Raw genomic sequence first — 22,621 nt, 5'->3', positions numbered from 1 at the left:
AAGCTGTTATAGCTGCAAAGGATGGGCCAACGCCATATTAAACCCTACAAATTAAGAATGGGGTGTCATTAAAGTGCATATGCATGTAAAAGCAGGCATCCCCAAACTTTTGGCAATAAGAGCGTATTTCATAAATAACATTGTATTTCTACAGAATACATTCCAATGTACCCTAATTTTACCATGTGACATGTCCAACAACATAGTATCATCACAGTATGTCCAAAAACAGCATGATGCATAAAAAACATAAATAATGTACCTACATAAAAAAAACTGGGAGTAGTCACACTTCTACAACGACAGAGAGCGCTGCTTGCTCGTTGACACGCTCTTGATGACGTACCGACGTCGCGCAGGCGTTGTAGACTGGTCGTAGAGCAGTACAGAAGCAATCACTTTTGTTTATTTATATCAGTATTTTATTTGGGGTCCCCTATGTTGCTTAAACTGGAAGCTTCCTGGAGTAGAGAGCGACAAAGTTTTACGAAAGAGTCGCTTTGAATTAGTTGCGGTTTATTACGACGGTGTTCAAATATGTATTTTTGTGTCATTCTTCTAACTGCATTTTCACGAAGATAATCTCCGAAACTTTATAGGAAATTGTGACACTGAAAGAAGATTCTCTGTTGCCACTTTACTTTTGTTACAAAGTTTCAACGACACGTTCTAGGCTATCTCTTACATAGGCTAAACCTAGATGTGAATTTTAACTTAAAACCTTTAATTGATTTATTTTAAGTGAACACAAAGGCAGTTATTGTTGACCTTTTAGACATGCTGAAGTCATTCAAGCTTCTTTTCAACTGTAACTTGGTGTTATCACGCTCCTGCTCTGGATATGTGTCTCGAATGAGGTCTGTCTTCTTAAATACATCCATTTACAATGCGTTTTGTTACTGAGGTACTGGAGTTAATATAATTGAATAAGATAAACATTATTACATTCTTTTTAATCGAATATTATTTGAATGAATCTCACAAACCTGTCAAGAACATGTCCAGGTCATATTTCACATCAAAAGTAAAAGAAAGAAATAAGAACTTATATTTTCCGTAAAGGAAATTATATTAATTGTAAGAATCGAATCATTTGTAATGTGACACTTGTAGATTTTTTTTTTTTTTAATTTTTAAGAATGTATTTCTTTCTGTCCTGTTTTTTTTGGATGAATTACCTAATTAACATAACTAAATAAAAAATGTGAAACATTGTTTGGCTTAATTGCATGGGCTGTTTTTGATATTAATCATAAAGTTTTATCTGTAATAATTCACAGCTTGAATTTTGGATAAATAATTGCTTAATATAAAATAAAATATTCATGTTTAGGTACCTTATGAGATTAAAAGAGGATGACGAGGCATGTCGAGAAGCACTGAAGTCTGGAAAGTTTCTACTGTATCATAAGCTCGCTCCTCTACTGCAGAAGACCAACAGCGGCTTTTACAAACCGGCGTGTCTAAATACCTCAGGTCTCAATACAGCACCACTTAAACTCTTCCATATCATGAATTAAAAGATTTTGGATATAAGTTTCTATGTTTGTATGCCAATTCCTCTAGATTTGGAACAGATACTGGAGAAGGTTGGAAAGGACAAACACTTTGTTGACGAATCTTTTCTTCTGGGATGCACTGACAAGGGTGAACCGAAATTCTCACTAGAATTGGGTCAGTTCACACAGCCATTATTATATAATACTCTGAAAATATTTTAAAGCTGAACACATTTGTTGACTTGCAGTACAATGGTTTGGTTTTGCTAGCTCCATACTCTACTGTTTGTGATACAGAAACCCTATAGGAATGTGAGTGGTGTTTGATTGTTCCTGGAATTTCCACAACATTTTAAGTTCTTATTTCCATTATTTTCCATAAGTTTTCCAGACCTGGATAACATTACATTTCCAAGTTTTCTGTGACCATGCGAAACCTATACTGTACACATTATATTATTGCATACTATATAATATATATATATCTTCTCGCTGTAGGTGATTTAGATCGCAGTGCATTGGAGCAGGAGTGTAGCGGTATGTTTGTGGATCTCAGGAAAGCTTTCTTCATGATAACTGGACCAGAGTCTGCTCTTGTGGCCAAAGTATGTACCTTAAGTTTCTAAATGATCAATAATGCTACTGCATTGTAACCACTTTGAAACATGTTTTTGTGCCAGATGATATTTAATTTCAGAAAACGAGGTAAATAAGCAGGTTGCTGGTTCAATCCCAGGGATCATCTAAGGAACTTGATCCCACTCGCTCTTTGTCACCATTACTACTTTAGGCAATAGTTGTTGTTTAACTAGTTATTTACATTTACTATAAGTAATTACCATGTGAATGATGTTTGTTTGTAGTCCATATGAACGCCAATATAGTGTGATATAGCCATCATACCTTTCATCATACCATAGCCATCGTACCATTTGTATGTTGACCATCTCTAAGACGTTATTTGCATACATTCAATTTAATTTGGTGTTTGATTTAGGGACAGGCTCTCCTTCGATGGCATCAGACAAATGGATTTTGTAGTGCTACGGGGCAGCCGACTGTCAGGAACCAGTCAGGAAGTTTCAGAGTTTGCCGCAGCAGTGGCGTCACATACTACCCCAAAGTAAGCAGGTGCTTTTCATGATGTCAGACAGCAGGACAACTCCCACAATATGCAAATACATGCCACCTGATAAAAAATGAGTGTCAGATTTTCAGTTTTATTTAATTTGTTTGACTGATGCTGTGTTTTATTGATGTGCTGTTCTACTCTGTACAGTACAAAAGTATATATTTAATCACTAGCTGGGTAGCTTGGGTATTCTTTTAGGCTATTTTAATGTAATTGTATGGCCACTTATTACAACCCAATCAATTCCTTGTTAATGCAATTCCTCGCTGCTTATTCTTGTTTCAGAGTACAATGAATTGCGAATGCTGTTTCATGCTGTCTTTAAATTACGGCTCACACTTAACCCTTAAATGCATGAATGTTTCGCTAATCATTATTACATATTCGGGTCTTTAGCGACCCGGTTTGATATATTTTCATCTTTTTTTCCCCTTCTCTCGAACATGAGAGAATAATACAATAATGTTCAAACATTTAAAAAAGAAAAAGTAAAAAACAAAAAATAGAAGAATAGAAAAATTAAAATAAAAAACAGCAAAGTATCTTACTTTCCTGTAAAAACATGCTCATGTACGAAAAAGGAGTAGGAAGAAGAAAAAATGATATACTCCTACCCTTTTAATTCTAACTTTCTTTTAAAGGAAGTGTGTGTAAGATTGTGGCCAAGACTGGTACTGCAGTTGTATCCCCTCTCCCCCTCCCCCTGACTCGAGGTTGCCAGATAGGCTGCAGGATCCAGCAGGAACATTTGTAGCTGCAGCTGTGGTAACTAGAGCAGATCTGGCAACCCGGATGCAGAAACACTACTGACTTTGTGATTGGTCGATAGGTGGAGGGCGGAGCTTCAGACCAAAACACAACATGATGTCAACATCAACATCAGTTGAGGGCTACAACAACAACTTTTAAATGACAATATCCTGGCCGGACTACCAGGATATAAGTATTTGAAATTAGCATGAATTCATAATGTCTAGTGACATATCAGGGCCATTTTATGATTAATTGAAATACATTTCTTACATACAGTTCCTTTAAATAACATACATATGCCAACACCTACACATAGAGTGTTTACATATACACAAAATATTAGAGTAACAATTACAAAAGAAAGAAATATAGCCTATTTTTTAGCCTAACTTTTTTAGCCAAGCTGCAACCTCCCGTGGTCTCTTGAAGCCGATACAGAAGTAACTTAAACTGTAATTCCTCGACTGGCCACTAGGGACATGCCCCAGAAGAGCGAAGAATCTCATTGAGCTCCCTTTTAAAATACCCAACCTTACAGCAGAAAAAAACATGACAACAACTATACAGCTAATTTTGCCCTTCATGACAACTGTGAGGGGGATGAGGGGGATTTTTATAACTAATTCATTTATAATATATAAAGCCTATAGTTCCCCCAAAAATGAAATTGATGTCATTAATGACTCACCCTAATGTCGTTCCACACCCGTAATACCTCCGTTCATCTTCAGAACACAGTTTAAGATATATTATATTTAGTTTGAGAGCGTATCTAAGTGTAGGCACACTATACTGTCCATGTCCAGAAAGGGAATAAAAACATAATTAAAGTAGTCCATATGTGACATCAGTTAGTTAATTAGAAACTCTTGTAGCGTCGAAAATACATTTTGGTCCAAAAATCACAAAAACTACAACTTTATTCAGCATTGTCTTCTCTTCCTTGTTTGTGTTCAGTCCTCAAATAAAGATTCAAACGGTCATGAATCAGCGTATTGATTCATGATTCGGATCGCGTATCAAACTGCTCAAATCACGTGACATTGACAATCCGAATCATTGATCGATTCACTGATTCACAACCGTTTGAATCTTTTTTTGAGGATTGAAAACATTTGATGATGTTTTTATTCCCTTTCTGGACATGGACAGTATAGTGTGCCTACACTTAGATACGCTCTCGGACTAAATATAAAATATCTTAAACTGTGTTCCGAAGATGAACGGAGGTCTTACGGGTGTGGAACGACATTAGGGTGAGTCATTAATGATATAAATGTAATTTTTGGGTGAACTAACCCTTTATAGTTCTGCATAATTAAGGAAGTGGTTACTTGAGTGACTGGTGGATAGCCATTTATCTGCTTTATGTTAGTTATCGCATCACCTCAGCTCAGCCCATGTCCCGCCTCTTTGACCATTTTCCAGATGGCAACGGAACAGCTCGTCTCAACTTCACGCTTCAAAACGGCTCTTCAGATTCCTATGGGTGATGTCACAGACACTACATAGGCTACATATTTTTTTACAGTCTATGGTTGAAGCAGATGTTTTATACCATCATCACTGTCCTTGTCAGAGCTCATTTCCCGGTACATTCAATATCTGGCTTATATTCACCATCTCAAATATATTCTCAAAACTATCATTTTCAAAATAAGTATTTTGATCGCTCACAGCTTCTTCACCTGATCCACCATCAAGTGAGAGTGACACTAATATTTGAAGTTTTGATGATACTTTTGTTTTCTGCCTGCAGTAACATTGTGTATCAGACATTTCCACCCTGTGGAATAAAGGTGAATTGCAACCAATCCATCATTAAAGATTAAATTATTGCTGTGCAGAAAGAAAAATGTTGTTGCACACCTATACAGTTTTTACACAAAAATGAAAACAGGCATTCTTTTATAATATTTTCTTGTTATAATGTTCATAATGAATTGACTGAGGAATACTAAGAAGGTTGATGTCTAACTTTTAAAATAAATGAGGGGGAGGAGGGTAGTGAATGACTTCCTGTGTCACTAAAGACCTGAAGTATGCGTTTAAGAGTTAACATAGAGCTGTTTGTCGTTGACTCGCAGATGGCACCTGTAGTGATCGTGCTGGTGTCTGATGGGAGCAGGTGTTTGCTGGCGCGCCAGGCCACGTTTCCTCCAGGCATGTACAGCGCACTCTCTGGCTTCTGTGACATGGGTGAGTCACACTTTATTACAAGCTGCTGCCCACAGCATATCAATCTGTGGCGTTACTTAACCATTTTCACTGCAAAAAAAAGTTTTTTCTTGGTATTATCTTGTTTCCCGTTCTTTCATTAAGAAGCATTTACTAGACAAGCAAAAGTTGTTGTCTTGTTTTGGAAATAATCTGCCAATGGGGTAAGAAAAATAATCTTGTTTTCTGTTTGAATTTTGTACTTACCCATTGGCAGATTATTTTGCTTATTATAAATATTAAAAATGAGCTCTCAGTAAGATTTTGTTTGGGCGCAGTGCCAACTTTTCCCCACTAGATGCCAGCAAAACTCCACTGGTTCACACAGTTTCTGGATTTGTGATTTGCAGTTGAGTTTTTCTCTCTCAAATATTACAAGCACACACATGCACACCTACACACAATTTTTGTTTTATTACATACATACACACCACACTCTGACATCCATACTAACACACCCTCACAGTTATTGCTGCATAATTTATCAAATTGGCTTTATAATATGCATAAATTTAATGGGTTTCAATCATAGACCGTAAAAAAATAGTTTCAATGTGGACATTTTTGTCCTAAAGGCCCTAAGTGTGAGTATTTTGTATACCTAGTACAAAATAGTTTTTTTTAAAGGAAATGGTGGTTAAATATTAAAATTCAAATAAAAATACACACCTGTGGCAAATGTTATGCAGTTAGCATTACCACAGGCAAAGTTATCAAAAAAAACAAAACTGAAAAGGTCAAAAAGGTCATTTCGAGTTATTTTCCCCCAAAACAAATTTATTTTTTGCTTTGCTAATAAATACTTCTTGTTTAAAGATTTTTTAGATGTTTGGACTTGAAACAAGACAAATATACTAAGTAAGAAAAGTATTTTTTGCAGTGTTGTTATTTTACCAGCTCTATTAAATCAAATCATTTTGCAGGAGAGTCAGTGGAGGAAGCCCTGCACAGAGAGGTGGCAGAAGAGGTGGGTCTGGAGGTGGAGAACCTTCAGTACTCTGGATCACAGCACTGGCCTTTCCCACAAAGCTCCTTTATGTTAGCCTGCCATGCAACAGTAAACCCAAACAAAACACAGGTGAGACTTATATGATGCCTTTAACATAAGCCCCTCTCACACTGCGATTCCGGCAAATACACGGATAATGCAGGGCCGGCATTTGTTCCCGGGCCGCTAGATTTGGTAGGCTACATTCACACTGCCAGCGAAATACCGTAATATGTGCGCTTTCACCGACAACCCGTAACGGTCCCGGATCAAGTTGACATGGCGAGCGATCTCCGCTTCAGCGCGGATAGTAAGGAGCTCCGTGGTCTCGACTTGTGTCCAGTTTGCACACATTTCTGCTTGTTTAAATTTTAGTTTCTTTTGTATACGAACACTCTCTGCGTTTAAAACACCGACTAGCTCTTCTGGCACTGCAGGGTTGTATTATTGAAAAAACAAGCTCTAGGAGTCGCACGATAACTACGTACACGTTGCGGCATTAGTTTTGGCTTTTGTTCACACAGCGCTGGTCCAGGGTCGAATACCGCAATGTTACTTGGTCCCCGACCCGGGTTCAATTCGGTAATCAATTCCGGGACGTGGTTGCTTTCACAAGGCGACCCGGCAATGTTCCGGGAATATTGCGGGTCCGACTGCAGTGTGAAAGAGGCTTTAGTGATGTTAAGTTCTGTGCCGAGGCTTCGGAGCATGTGTCGAGAGATCCCGGGAACTTTCAGTGAAGCGCGTATCGAGGCTCGTATCATTTAGACTAATGACGTCCGAAGCCTCGCTTAAAGCCTGACTGATTCAGAACGTGATTTGGACCTTGCCCTCTGCCCTGTAAAACCCAGCCAATTTCCAGTTTTATAGTAATAATAATATTGCCCCTCCTGCATATGTCCAAATAATTGATTTACACACACTTGATAGCCCATTCATCACATGTTATACAACCATTATATACCACCAGAAAATACACATTATATTCATATAAATAGTATATTAGTCTATGTGGAAATGTATTTTTATTTTCTTCACCGTTATATCTAAGCCTTAACTGATGCAAAACACAGTGCATCACAGATCACATCATGGTCATCTGTATCCGTTTTACACTCTTTGACCACCAGGCGGTATTGTGAGCAAATGAAGCCTCGCGAAATGAACCCTTTTGTGAACCATTTGGCTGAAAAGCTTCAATGCTTCATGAGGCTCCATCTCAACACCACTACTTTAACTACTTATTGTTACAAGCTGTTCTGAAACACAGGTTGAAGATCCAAACGCAGCTTTAATAAGGGAAATCCACAATCCAATCCAATCCAATCCACCTTTATTTATAAAGCACCTTAAAAACAACACTGTTGACCAAAGTGCTGAACACAATTCACAAAACAAAAACAGCAAAATAGCAATAAAATAAATACAACAATAACAAAGTCAACCCTCAAACTGATCCAAAAGCCAAAGAAAATAAATGAGTCTTGAGACAGGATTTAAAAACAGGGAGAGACTCAGCCAGTCTAATGTGCAGAGGCAGCTCATTCCATAGTCTCGGAGCTGCCACGGCAAACGCACTATCACCTCTAATTTTACGTTTCGTCTTTGGGACGACTAACAGAGCCTGATCTGCCGACCGGAGTGAGCGAGAAGGGGTATAAGGCACAATCAGATCAGATAAATACTTGGGGGCCAGGCCATGAAGACATTTAAAAACAAATAACAGAATTTTAAAATTAATGCGGAAATGCACAGGTAGCCAGTGTAGGGACTGGAGAACTGGTGAAATATGGTCATGTTTCCGGGTTCCGGTTAAAAGACGAGCGGCTGCATTTTGGACTAGTTGTAAGCGTGCCAGTAGTGATTTGTTAAGACCAGTGTAAAGGGCATTACAATAATCTAAACGAGTAGTGATAAAAGCATGGATTAAAATTTCAAAATTCTGTGGAGATACAAATGGTTTTACTTTGGCTAATTGCCTCAGCTGGAAGAAACTAGTCTTCACCACTGCACTGACCTGAGCATCAAATTTTAAGCAACCGTCCATCTTTACTCCCAGGTTTGTAACCACTGGGCTAATGACTCGGCTTAAACAGCCCAGATCAACAGGCACTCCAGCACCTGAGTCACTCGGACCAAATAACACGAACTCAGTTTTACTCTCATTAAAATACAAGAAATTCATAGCCATCCATGCTCTTACTTCATTTAGACACTCTAAAAGGGTTTTTGACTGGCTTAGCGGCACATATATTTGACAGTCGTCAGCATAAAAATGAAACGAAACATTGTGTCTTCTAAGGATTGACCCAAGAGGCAGCACATACAATGAAAAAAGCAGTGGCCCAAGGACAGACCCTTGTGGGATTCCGCACGTCAGAGGAGCCGAAGTGGACACAGCTTCATTAACTTGAACTGAAAAACTTCGTCCTTCCAAATACGACATAATCCAGGTCAAGGCCATCCCCTTAATGCCCACATTGTTCTCCAGTCGAGACAATAAGATTTGGTGATCAACTGTATCGAACGCAGCCGTTAGGTCCAGTAGCAGCAGAGCAACAGTATCACCCGAGTCTGAAGCCAAAAGAATGTCATTGTAAACCCTCAGCAGAGCTGTCTCGGTGCTATGGGCTGACTTAAACCCAGACTGGAACATTTCGGTAATACAATTATCATTTAAAAATGTGCTCAGCTGCAGATACACAACTTTCTCAACAATTTTAGAAAGCAGAGGGAGCTTAGAAATAGGCCGATAATTAGAGAGCTCAAATCGGTCCAGACCAGGTTTCTTTAACAAGGGTTGAACCACTGCATGTTTAAAACTCACAGGCACAACTCCATTAAGTAAACTGCCATTAACAATATCAAGTATGCATGGAATCAATGTAGGAAGAACCTCTTTAAAAAGACGAGGGGGAATCACATCATTGGGTGAGCTAGTGATTTTCATTTGTCCAATAATTTTTTCTAGAAAAGGCAAGCTAACAGGCTCAAACTGGTTAAAAACAGCAGAACAGGTTACAGAGATGCCAGGGTCATACAGGGGTGGGCCGATAAGGGCCCTAATGCTCTCCACCTTATGGATAAAAAAGTGAAGAAACTCGTCACACATTTTTGATGGGTCATACAGACATGGGAGTTGTGGGACATTAAGAACAGTTCTTATGGTATTAAAAAGAACTTGCGTATTGTGAACATTAGAAGAAATAATTTCAGAAAAATGCTTGGTCTTTTCAGCTTTTACAACTATTTGATACGAACGCCAACTCTCTCTTAGTAACTGAAATGACACTTGGAGTTTGTCCCTCTTCCACTTTCTTTCCGCCCTTCTGCACTCACGTCTAGCAGCGCGGGTGACATCGTTCAGCCAAGGGGCAGGTCTCGGTTTAGATAGCCTGGTTTTTATGGGAGCTACTGTGTCTAATGCCACTTGACAAGCAGCGTTAAAAAAAGCACATTGATCATCAATAGTTGTGTTAGGACAGACAGATACATGGTTTAAATTAAAAACTGAAGAGAACTTAGCAGCAGTGGAAGGGTTAACTATCCGACCACGGCGCACAGGAGCGCACGGTTTAACTACGACACAAGAGAGGGGAATTTCAAATACAACAGGCATATGATCGGAAAAAAAAGCATCACAGACTTCAAGATTAGAAACAGCCAAGCCATGAGTTAAAACCAAGTCAAGAGTGTGCCCACGTTCCTGCGTGGGGCCAGATACACACTGTACAAGATTAAAACATTCAATGACATCTAAAAAGGCTCTTGCCATTGGCTTTTCAGGACAACACACATGTATGTTAAAGTCCCCTGCAATAAGGAGGCAGTCATACATTGGCACAAACTCAGCCAAAAATTGAGAAAAGTCATTGATGAAATTCTTATTGTATTTGGGTGGTCTATATACAAGTGCACACAGCACTGGCGATGCACCACTCAGTTCAAACAAGCTCATCTCAAAGCTGGCGAAGGATGCAGCGAGTGCGAGCTGTTTACACTTAAAATTTGTTTTATAGACTGTTGCCAGTCCTCCTCCACGGCCTGACGACCTCGGGAAGTTAAAATACAAACAGTCAGACGGTAAAAGTTCGCAAAAAGCACTCGACTCACCCACCGGAATCCACGTTTCCGTTATACAGAGAAAATCCAGATCCCGCGACTCAAAAAAGTCCTTCAAGATGAAAGTTTTATTGGCTAGCGATCTAGCATTCACAAGGGCAAACCTAGCTGGATCCGGTGCTTTTGCAGCCAGTGTAGTCCGAGCAAGCGGTCGGAGATTCTTGTGATAATAATAATAATAATAATTCAAATAACAGGCAGAAGCTCTAAACCACAAGAGGAATAATCCAGGTAGCAACAGAGTCCCAGACACAGGCAAACAACACCACAATATGGGAACCAGGTTAAATCGCTCAGAATCGCAGTGTAACAAGACTTTGCAAAGAAAGGTGAAAACACAGGGCTTATATAGGCCAGGCTTAACAAGCTAATGACACACAGCTGAACCTAATCAAAACATATGAATCCAGACAATGGGTTATGGGAATTGAAGTTCATGTTGAGATAGCCCAGAAGTCAGGAGGCGTACCCTCTGGTGGAGATTATAGGCACTCCAACTGGCAGATGTGACATTTATTGTAGTGACAACCGGTTAGACACAAAAATTCTATTAAAATAACTGTATAAAAAAGAGATAATGTCACAAAACCTGTCAAGAAGATTTACATGTGATATTTTAACCCCAAAAAAACAAGCACAATTTCCCATGGCAATATAATAGACACATTTCATTAATTTATTATTATTTACATTTTATTTATTCATAATTGTGTAACTTTTGTATTGCTTTTAAGTTAAATATATATACTTGTTTTACCCTGTGGGTGTAGCCTGACGTGGTCATACTCAATTCTAGTCAGAATATGAGTCTGATACTGCTCCATTGGGCTGTGATTATGAGGCGTTTCAACCGAACCAGGAAAGACATCAATTGGATAGACCGACAACCAATCAGAGCAACGAAGCGGCACATTGTCAAATGCCAACAGAGCTCAACTGCACTGTGTTGCCAAGTCTGCTTTTTTTTCCCGTGGGTTGTTTTGTCTGCGGGTTGAAGCGACTATTATGTGATATATAGACCCATGAGTGCGAATTTTAGCAGGCAACCTTGCCAAAATAACACACATTTTACCCCCCAAACGCCATTTTTTCCCCCGGAGAACCCCCCGAGAAGCTATTGTTTAGGGCTAGTAGTTGGCGGGTTGTTGTAAAAACTTGGCAACCCTGTCTGCACGCACTCTGGTATCAGGCTGGAATACACAATCTTTGCCGGTGTTGAAAAAAATAACATAATTTAATGATACACAGAGTACTTACCCAACATGATCATCATTTCTGAGAGAAATTGTGAAGGTGAATGCATATACAAACAAGCTCTTCGTTTAGGATTTGAAAAAATATAATCCAAGCCACTTTGATTATGTGCATGATTACATTACTGTTGATCATCTGTCCGTCATCGTCTAAAGCCCGCCCTGATGATTTCATTGGTCCGAACAGTTTCTGTTCAGGGATAATTACTCCTCTATGGAGCAATGCCAGACCGAACTGCCCAGCCTAAAAAAAATTTGTGCGGGGCTAAGTTCGGCTGGCGGCCAGGCTACTGTGGGTGCTTAATTGTAAAGAAAATGACAATGCAAAAAAAAAAAAAAAATCTAAAGAAGTTTTCTTTATGCTATACGTGAAATTAGGAAGGACAAAAAAATTATAAATAAATAATAAATAATTCACCACCAATGTAAATATTTGCCTTCAAATCACAAATCCCACAAAACATCAGGAAAATCAGACCCTTCCAGAGCATGCAACACAGCTTCTTGTCCAAGCCCTGGTCATTTCTAGACTATTGCAATGCGCTTCTGGCTGGACTTCCATCTTGTGCAATCAAACCGCTGCAAATGATCCAGAACGCTGCGGCACGTCTTGTATTCAATGAGCCCAAAATGGCTCATGTCACACCTCTATTCATCTCTCTGCATTGGCTACCACTCGCTGCCCGGATCAAATTCAAAGCTCAGACTTTTGCTTATGGAACTTCCACAAGCTCAGCACCTGCATACTTCGACTCACTCCTACGCGTCTACACCCCCACCAGAAGCCTTCGCTCAGCTAATGACACAGAGAGGCATGAAATCCCTCTCCAGGACTTTTTCTTTCATTGTTCCTGGTTGGTGGAACGATCTTCCGTCCTCCATACGCACGACAGAATCACTCGCTTTATTCAAAAGACAGGTAAAAACTCATCTCTTCCATGAGCACTCTTCCTCCTCTATTTCTCTTTTCTTCTTCCCTTTTCTGGTTTTTGCTACTCTGAGTAGTATACAAATCTTGGTATTTAGGGCATGTTTTGCGTTTTCTTTGCCTCTTCTTGACGGATCGCATCCTATACTCCTGTTGTAAGTCGCTTTGGATAAAAGTGTCTGCTAAATGCATAAATGTAAATGTCACACAGTCTAGTTTGAGTCTGTTTACATTCAGTTAGGTTCAGATTTGAATACATTTGGTCAAATGTATATACAGTAGCCTAGAAATCTAGACGCACCCTAGCGGCAGCAAATTTAATCTGCCCGCAAGTGTCGTCTAGGAACTCTCAATACCCTTCTGAGCTGTATTCCTCACAATATGGACGGGCCAATCACATCGTGTATAGAGTCGGTGGGCGGGGCCATAATGATGACGGCCGAATTGCGTTTGCGTGCTTCTTGTAAACACAGAAACTGGCGAAAGGCGGCGGTCTTTCGAATCAGCTTTGACCGCGATCCTGGAAGACTTGGAGTTGAGCTTTTCTCTGAGAAAAGAACAAAGAGCGGCACTGAAGTCATTCTTAAAAAGGGAAGATGTGTTCGGAGTTTAGCCGACCGGATACGGCGAATGTTTAATCTGTCAGCGAGCTCTGCTTCACCTTCGTTGCTCTGGTTGGTTGTAGCGCTATCCTATCGCGTGCAGAGGGAGTTTGAAAGACAACCGTTTATCCCGCCCCTCAGATTGAGCCCTGTCAATGGTGAGTTTCCAGACCAAACATCTTGATGTGGGTCTGGCTTGTCTGGCTAAATATACAGTATTTCTCTGTCAAGAACTTTGTGTGATTGAGAATTGGTTCAGTTATTAAAATGTGAATAAAGTGGATAGATACTATTTTGTGATCAGGAAAAATCTAAATAAATGTTAATGCATTTAATTTAAAACACCACAATAAAGGCATTGCTGTTTCTATAACCTTTACCTGCTTTAACTGTGTTCATGGATAGGTGAATGTAGACACGGCAGAACTTGAGGATGCTCGCTGGTTCACTTTTGAAGAAATAACAGAAGCACTACAAAAACCTCCACTCAACCCTAAAAGAGAGCCACCTGCGTTCTGGGTCCCTCCTTCTTATGCAATAGCCAATCAGCTCATTCAGGAATGGGCCAATCAGCAACAGCTATCAAGAAAATGACTTGGATTAGTTACCATGCAACTATGTGCATTTGGTGACCACTGATATAGGAAGAAAAAAGGAAGAAAAAAGACACGAAAACCTGAACTAAATGTATTTGCTGTGATAACCATTGTATAAAGATTTCATAACATGAAATATATTTGTAAATCTTGATTGCAACTAAATTTATAAAACTGCACATCTACCTCAAATAGTAATCAATTATACACATTTTTTTGCTGAAAACAATTGTGCTTTTCAAAATTACTGTTATGAATTGTATTCCAATAAAGAGAATACAAAGAAATAGTGGCATACTAGCCTACATTTCTAACATTTCACTATATATGACACTAAAGGATTAAAGTGACTTCACACAACAACATTTGGGCATATTCACACCAAAAGAAAATATTATTCTTAAAGTTTCAGTGAATTAATTATTCAAACGGTTCAAATGCTCTGTTATTGGAATTATTTGTTTGTATGTGTTTAATATTTTTGTTTATTTAAATACATAATATAAATATATAAAAAATATTTATATACATTTATGGGGGGGGGGGGGGGGAAGGAGAGACTCACCGACCAATCAGATTCAATCTTTTGCACCACGTACAGGTCCAATCGCCTTCCTGCTCACTTGGTGGCGCTGAAGCACTAAATCATGTACTAATACGTTAGAAGAAGAATGGTAGTCAAGATGGACGCGGAGCTGTTGTTGTTTTTGGTTTCTGAGAACAAGGAGTTATTTGATAAAAACCACGGCGAGTACAAAAATACTAAGAGGAAAGAAGTGCTCTGGCAAGGAATAGCAGATAAAATGGGAGTCGATGGTGAGTTTTAATTGTGTAGCTTGCTATGTAGCGTTACTGTCAGCGCGTTTAACCAGTAACGTTAGCATCATTGGCTGTGTGTTTGTACAGTGGAAGAGGTGAAAGCTAAATGGAAAAATCTAAGAGACACATACACAAGAAAAAAGAGACTGGAGCAGGATGGAAGTCGGAGCGGACGGGCAGCTAAGAAAAAGAAGCAATGGAAATATATGCGAGTGATGGACTTTCTCGATCCCTCCACAGAACACAGAAGGTATTCGAGAGTATTTTGTATGAAGCCTGTCTTACACCTACAGCTGTTCTATTCTATCAGTGCTTGAACAGTTTGAAAAGTCTCCCATTCTTTTTACTAAATGTTCTGTATTCAAAATCCAGTTTACAGCGGTGACGTTAATGTAACATTGTATACAGTTGCTATTGGTCCTCCCAAAAACTATTTGTATACTGACTTCTGATTCGTTCTTTCTTGCTTTATTTGCACATCAAATTGGGTAGTCTATCAGTACATACAGTGCTTCTCAAACCTGTCATGGGGACCCATTGCACATTTTAAATTTCTCCCACTTTAGATTCAAGGCTGTGTATGAAATCAGGTGTAACGGTAGACATAACTGACGGTTCGGTACATACCACGGTTGTGAAGTCAGTAACGTTATAGCAGGGCAGGGTAAGCATTCGGTACGCCATGAGAGTACCGCGGTATTTATCGTGGGTGGTGTATCGTGTTTTTTCTGTTCTGTTTGAATATCGTATCGTTATATTGCCCGTACTCACTGTTTTAGAGGATAGTCATTTGTAGTGGTGTAAACAACCAACTGTCTCCATTGACTTTGTATTAAGTCACTCATTGGCATTTCTAACTTATAACAAAAAACCAATGTCTAAAAGCTGATATGTGACAAGGTGTAAAGCAAAAAAACAAAAACCTAGAAGTTTTTATAAGATGTTGACCCATAAAACGAGCGTTTAGGGACACAAAAGTGGATACAGGCAATTGAGACAGCGCAACTGCAAGTCATATTACACTGAGAACTACGCCCACTAGAGAGGAACGTAATCAGCGACATAAAATATAATATATAAAACTGATATTAGACTTAACAGTGACAAAATGTTAACTGCACACGTAGGCATATTGAGTGTCAGGATCCCAAATTGTACCCATTCTTCCTGCTGATGCTTCACGTCTTATTGCCTGTCTCCACTTTTGTCTCCTTAAACGCTAATTTTTTGGGGGGGTCGACACGGCTCGACAGTTATAAAAACTTAGTTCTGTGTTTGTTTATAAATAATTTCAATGACAGACTTCAAGACACATCTTTTCATCTTACTACTGGAGCTGCCAAGTTTCAAATAAGTATTGAACCGCAAGCACAAACTATGCAAAAGCGTGACTGTGTCTGAATTTGTTTACTCGTTTTCATTCTAATCCCCCTGTAGGGAATAGTGAATAGGGGTTGATTAGGGGGTGATTTTGGGCACAGCCTAAGTCTTGCATTCTCTACTAATGAGCTGTGGCCTGTTGCACAAAGCTGGTTTCAAACTTGTTACCCAGGTAAGTTCGAGATTAGTTTGAGCAAACTCTGGTTTTTCGGGCTCAAGAAAAAGTTGTTTTTTATCAGTGTTTATCGCCATGGTAACTGACACTACACAGCTAATCTGCTCTGGAGCAGGTTTTATTCTGGGTTTGAGATTGCAAACCCAAACTGGACAGCATTAATCAGCATTAAGTTAAGTTGCAATAAAGCCACACCCCCTGTATGTCTCGTTTTAAATTAAAGCAGTTTATAATGAAAAAACTTTTGAAATAAAACTTGCATCTTTTGGTGCTAATTATTTATTATGTTTATATTATATGAATTATAATAACTTTGAATTCATATAATATGTTCATATAAATATTATTTTAATTGACAAGTAGCCAAGTAGTAATATAAATATAATACATGCATTCATAATTCTTTTAAACAATGTGCATTCATTTAAGCTCTTTGTGAACCTATAATTATTAGGCATATTTCTTTGATTCACATCAGGCATTGATATGGTCAGATATTCTTTCAGCTGCCTTTTCAAAACTCGCGCGGCAACAGCAGTGTTTATTCCTGCCTTGTAAACACGTTTAATTTCATTGTAATTTTCAAAACGATCTCTCAATCTTCAGAAGAAAAGTGAATCAAATGGACACTGTGATTATGGATTAAACCTGAGTTGACAGAGAAAGTTTATACCAAGCTTTGAGAAATGGTTGAACTTGATCTAAACCAGGTTGGATTTATCTGGATTTGTCAACTCTAAACCTACTCTGAAACTCAGTTTGTTCAGCTAGCTTCATGCAACGGGCCTCTGATGAGTTGATTCAAGGGAGACATACAAAATGTGCAGTGGTATGGGTCGCCATGACAGGTTTGATAAGCACTGTATTAAAGAGAGTTCACCCAAAAATGAAAATTCTTTCATTATTTACCCTCATGTTGTTCCAAACCCATAAGACTTTCTTTAAGGGATTTTAAATAAAATCTGATAAATGTCTGTCCCTCCATTGACAGTCCACACAACTACTACTTTAAAGCTTTAAAAAGTCCATAGAGATCGTAAAAGTAATCCGCATGAATTGAGTGGTTTAGTAAAAAATTTCTGAAGCGACTCGATCGCTCTATATGATGAACAGATTGAATTTAGGCTTTTATTCACATATAAACTTTCTTCAACTCGCACAGCAGTTTTGGTAAACGGAAAGTCAAGCATGTTCGCTTGACTTACAAGAACCAATGAGGTTCATTCTTATGTTACGCAGCGCGTTTGAGCTTCCTCAAGAACCAATGAGGTTCATTCTCATGTTACGCAGCGTGTTTGAGCTTCCTCAAGGACCAATGAGGTTCATTCTCGTGTTACGCAGCGTGTTTGAGCTTCCTCAAGGACCAATGAGGTTCATTCTCATGTTACGCAGCGTGTTTGAGCTTCCTCAAGGACCAATGAGGTTCATTCTCGTGTTATGCAGAACGTTTGAGCTTCCTCAAGGACCAATGAGGTTAATTCTCGTGTTATGAAGAACGTTTGAGCTTCTGCAAGAACCAGTGAGGTTCATTCCCTTGTTATGAGAACGTTTGAGCTTCCTCAAGAACCAACGAGGTTCATGCTCGTGTTATGCAGAACGTTTGAGCTTCTGCAAGAACCAGTGAGGTTCATTCTCATGTTATGCAGAACGTTTGAGCTTTCTCAAGAACCAACGAGGTTCATGCTCGTGTTATGCAGAACGTTTGAGCTTCTGCAAGAACCAGTGAGGTTCATTCTCATGTTATGCAGAACGTTTGAGCTTTCTCAAGAACCAACGAGGTTCATTCTCGTGTTATGCAGAACGTTTGAGCTTTCTCAAGAACCAACGAGGTTCATTCTCGTGTTATGCAGAACGTTTGAGCTTCTGCAAGAACCAATGAGGTTCATTCTCGTGTTATGCAGAACGTTTGAGCTTCTGCAAGAACCAATGAGGTTCATTCTCGTGTTATGCAGAACGTTTGAGCTTCCTCAAGAACCAATGAGGTTCATTCTCGTGTTATGCAGAACATTTAAGCTTCCTCAAGGACCAATGAGGTTCATTCTCGTGTTATGCAGAACGTTTCAGCTTCCTCAAGAACCAATGAGGTTCATTCTCGTGTTATGCAGAACATTTAAGCTTCCTCAAGGACCAATGAGGTTCATTCTCGTGTAATGCAGCGCGTTTCAGCTTCCTCAAGGACCAATGAGGTTCATTCTCGTGTTATGCAGAACGTTTCAGCTTCCTCAAGAACAAATTAGGTTAATTCTCATGTTATGCAGAACGTTTAAGCTTCCGTAAGAACAGTGTTAAGCAGGTTCGGTTGAGCTTCTGTTTATGTTTACTGGTCAATGTTTATATGTGAATAAAAGTATAAATTCAATCTGTTCATCATAAGTGACCGAGTCTCCTCAGAAAATTTGGACTAAACCACTCTTCCACACATATGGATTCGTTTTACGATATCTTTATGAACTTTTTGAAGCATCAAGATGGTAGTTCCATAGACTGTCAATGGAGAGGACAGAAATCTCTGATTTCATAAAAAATATCTTCATGTTCGAAGATGATCGGAAGTTTTACAGGTTTGGAATGACATGAGGGTGAGTAATAGATGATGATTATTTTATTTTGGGGTGAACTAACCTATGTTTATGTTCAAAATAGTGCATTATCATACTATTTCTGCAGTAGTACACTTTTTATAGTAAGTGATTTTCTAAAAGCAGCTGCTCTGCAATACAATGCATGCAACCTCCTATTTCCAGTGTGACAAATGTATTCTGTATGTATAATTAACTGTATGTATTATTTGATTGTACTGGCAAGAGTTTACATTTTCGTATAAAATTGGATTAAACTTATTAAAAAAAAAAAAAAAAAGTACTTTAATTTGGAGATGCAGTTGGATGCTGCTCACAGAATTAAACACATTTCACAGCACATGAAAGATGAACTTCACTAATAACTGTAAACTTGTTTATCAATGACAATAACTATAGAGTTTTAATTCTGTGAGTATAGAATAGTTGTGTATTGGTTCTTTAAAAAAAAAAAATTACATATTGGATTTGATTGGTTCTTTCAAATGATGGTGTCATTTGCATATCAAAAATTGTAATCTTTCACTACTTAAAGGGGTACTTTTAAGCAATGCTAAAAAAACATTATATCAGCGTTATACATACTATTTTCCGAATGTTCTGCATTGAATACTGCATCCATTAATACAATGGACTGAGACTTGTCACAAATCTTTGAAACAAAGTCTTTTTTTTTAGACTGAACTGGCTAGAATTCATATAAAAGTATTCTTTTATAAATAAAATACATTTGTATTCTTCCTTGAACATAACTGTCACATTACTTTAGTGCAGGGGTGCCCAAACTTTTTCCTATGAAGGGCCAAAAATCAAACTTGATTGAGAGACGTGGGCCGAAAGTAATTAAAAAAAAAAAATCATAAATCAAACTGTATTAGGCCTACATTAAAGTTGCTATGGGTTTATTCATTTCATAATGTTTACAATAAATATAAAACAAATGTAATCTGATTAACTAATGCAGTTTTATTTGTAAAGTGTTGCATTTTAATGACCAATTAAATGGGCAACAATCCCCAAGTGTTCAATGTAAAATACGGTTCAATGTCAAATACACAATGATCTAGATTCATAATGTTGACGGATATTTTACTCTTTTAAAAAAGGAACAGACTGTTAGCAAATAGGGTTGGGCGATATCCCCTAAATTGGCAGATGACAATGTTTACAGTAAAACATCGCAATGGACGATGATATCGTCGTTTATTTTTATTTTTATAAAAAGATAAAATACAGAGTATAGTAAATTATATCTCTTTACATAAATACTATTTTCTACTTAAAAACTATAATTTCATTATTTTATTAACCCAAATAAGGACTCACCCGCACAAGTTTCCACGTGATGGGGAAAAAAGGTAGCTTCCTTCCACTTAAGAAGAGTTGTGCACTTTTTATTTTAATTTATCTCTTCACATAAAAACTATTTTCTACTTAAAGCTCTATCTTCGTCATTAACCCAGTGTTTGGTATGTGAATGCTGTTTTACGTGAATATTACCACAGGAGTAAAAGCACAAAACTTTGTTTAAAAAGGAAATAAATTCGCAGATGTAACATTGCAGCCCTGGATGAGAGAGGTGGGCTGAGCCCAGTTTAAGATCTGCCAGCTTTTTAATTCTGTTTTGCGTTCTGGTCACCCGATTTGATGGACATCTGGTTTCTTTTCTCAAATCTTCACTCGCGTCGCACTCATTTTCACAGGAAAATATTAATGCTTCTTCCTTTCGTTTGCGTATAATTAAGTATATTATACCCATTCACATCTATGGTAAAGACTGTAGGACGAATACCTTTTGACAAATTTTATTTTATTAAATGTTATGTTTGTGCTTGTTATTAGACTTGAGGCGCGTCAAGTTTATTTGAATAGCGCAGTTCACGTGCACCCAGCGGTTTTACTTTCGCTTTTTCTAGCGGTGCATAATCAAACATAGCCTAAATGTCTTGGCCCTGTGGAAGATAAAATTCACTCTTCAGCCCTTTTACAACAAGTGTTGCTTTGCAACATCATGAAGACAAAGATATTAGAAAAGGTGTCTATCCAGCTCATGTCCCACATTCATCTCAAAGCGCAGACCGGCATAGGACGCATCTTTAAGGGGGAAAAGGCTAGGAATCTATCTACAAATCTTTTTTTAACTAATAATTAATTTTCTAATACTCTTTGGGTTACCATTATTTACTGATAATTGTTTAATTGTTTTACAGGCTGCAGTGAGTTGTTTCACTGACGGAAAATAAACATGCATGCTTATTATAATGTTTGAGCGTTTATCATTTCAAAATGTAGGCTCTCTCTCTCGGACCTCGGTGGGCCAAATCAAAGGTTACCACGGGCCAACTTTGGCCCGCGGGCCCTAGTTTGGGCATCTCTGCTTTAGTGTAATAAAAGCATGAAAGTTTTTTTTGTAGTGTGCAGTATTAGATATACTTGACTTAACACATTTGTCTGATGTCTTGATCTTCTTGCCTGTATCAGACAAATAAATCACAACATTAGTTATAATACACAAAGATTTTTGTCAGTTTAATCACACCCATCTACCAATGTGCCCTTTTTTTGTTACAGCAATAAACATGTTAAAATGTTCTGCTTCAACAGTTTACCTGGCTATTATTCTTTTATTTATTTAATCAAGTAAGATTTAATCTCTCTAGCATGGTGGGAAATTTTTACTTTAGGGTTTACACGACAACAATGTGCTAAAAACTGAAGAGATTAAGATATTTTCAAAATCATTCGTTCACACATCCGTCACTTAAAGAAATGACACGCCTACAGACTGAAATACGGCACAATTTTCACAAATGTTTGTCATTTACACTGACGATAACCGTATTGTTTAAAATCAGTTTTCAAAAGTTTGCATTTTTAGGACCCCAAAATGCTGTTGTCATGTAAAATAAATGGCTGTAAAGTGTAGCGTAAATGGCCCCTTAATTTTATTTCCACTTTTGCAATGGTATCATGCATTTGTTGTAATGAAGCATCCAAAACCTCATGGTTATTCACAGTGGTTTTTACTGGTGTACAGTGTTATTTTGGACAGCGTTCCCGGCAAAATCGAGGATGACGAGCCAGATGAAGACAGCGGGACCGAACCAGCCAGCACCAGTACGGGCACGTCCGGGACAAGTTCAGGAACTATCCGGTCTGGCATTGTAAAGAGAAGGCGATCAGAGACACTAGAGCTGTTGGAGAGGTATTTGGCCTCTAAAGACTCAAGAGACAAAGAGAAAGACGAACAGCAAGACGAAGTCGATTTATTTCTTCGGAGCTTAGCACCTGCGTTAAGACGCTTACCTGCTTCAAAGCAGTCCTTGGTGAAGCTTCAGATCCAAAAAATACTTCATGACGCAGAGTTTGGACAGCCGAGCTTTCCTCAGATTTCCTCAGTGTCACCAAGTAATCAGTTGTTACTACAGTGTAGTGTTGTAAAACCCAGCTGAAATGCTTTTTTTTATATTGAAAATAAATGTAAAAGAACGATTTTGTCCTGGTTCTTTTCTATTGACAATGTTGGGTGTTCTAATCTTTATGAATAAAAAGTATATGGATAGATTTGTCAAAACATA

General features: G+C 38.3%; 2 protein-coding genes across 4 annotated transcripts; both read left to right on the top strand.

The window, feature by feature from the left end:
• The first annotated feature begins 356 nt into the window (after nucleotides 1-356).
• nudt13 (nudix (nucleoside diphosphate linked moiety X)-type motif 13) lies at nucleotides 357-14,436 on the top strand. 3 transcript variants are annotated; one of them, XM_067430313.1, is made up of 8 exons: nucleotides 357-857; nucleotides 1,334-1,476; nucleotides 1,567-1,674; nucleotides 1,998-2,104; nucleotides 2,497-2,622; nucleotides 5,472-5,583; nucleotides 6,525-6,679; nucleotides 13,900-14,425. In XM_067430313.1, exons 1-8 carry the CDS (start codon nucleotides 778-780, stop codon nucleotides 14,086-14,088), a joined length of 1,020 nt encoding a protein of 339 aa, XP_067286414.1. In that variant the 5' UTR covers nucleotides 357-777; the 3' UTR covers nucleotides 14,089-14,425. The 3 variants fall into 3 exon arrangements, with proteins under 3 accessions (XP_067286414.1, XP_067286415.1, XP_067286416.1); XM_067430314.1 differs by lacking the exons at nucleotides 6,525-6,679; nucleotides 13,900-14,425 and adding an exon at nucleotides 5,666-5,995 and having other exon boundaries at nucleotides 5,472-5,634; XM_067430315.1 differs by lacking the exons at nucleotides 357-857; nucleotides 1,334-1,476; nucleotides 1,567-1,674; nucleotides 1,998-2,104; nucleotides 2,497-2,622 and adding an exon at nucleotides 4,616-4,873 and having other exon boundaries at nucleotides 13,900-14,436.
• A 262-nt stretch (nucleotides 14,437-14,698) lies between these two features.
• si:ch211-207i20.3 (uncharacterized) lies at nucleotides 14,699-22,535 on the top strand. The gene is made up of 3 exons (XM_067430318.1): nucleotides 14,699-14,906; nucleotides 14,997-15,159; nucleotides 22,081-22,535. Exons 1-3 carry the CDS (start codon nucleotides 14,762-14,764, stop codon nucleotides 22,493-22,495), a joined length of 723 nt encoding a protein of 240 aa, XP_067286419.1. The 5' UTR covers nucleotides 14,699-14,761; the 3' UTR covers nucleotides 22,496-22,535.
• The last annotated feature ends 86 nt before the right edge of the window (nucleotides 22,536-22,621 follow it).

The sequence above is a fragment of the Pseudorasbora parva genome, chromosome 21, assembly GCF_024679245.1.
Source record: "Pseudorasbora parva isolate DD20220531a chromosome 21, ASM2467924v1, whole genome shotgun sequence".
Taxonomy (NCBI): domain Eukaryota; kingdom Metazoa; phylum Chordata; class Actinopteri; order Cypriniformes; family Gobionidae; genus Pseudorasbora; species Pseudorasbora parva.
The sequence above is the reverse complement of the archived record's forward strand: the minus strand, read 5'-3'. Positions and strand labels throughout refer to the sequence as shown.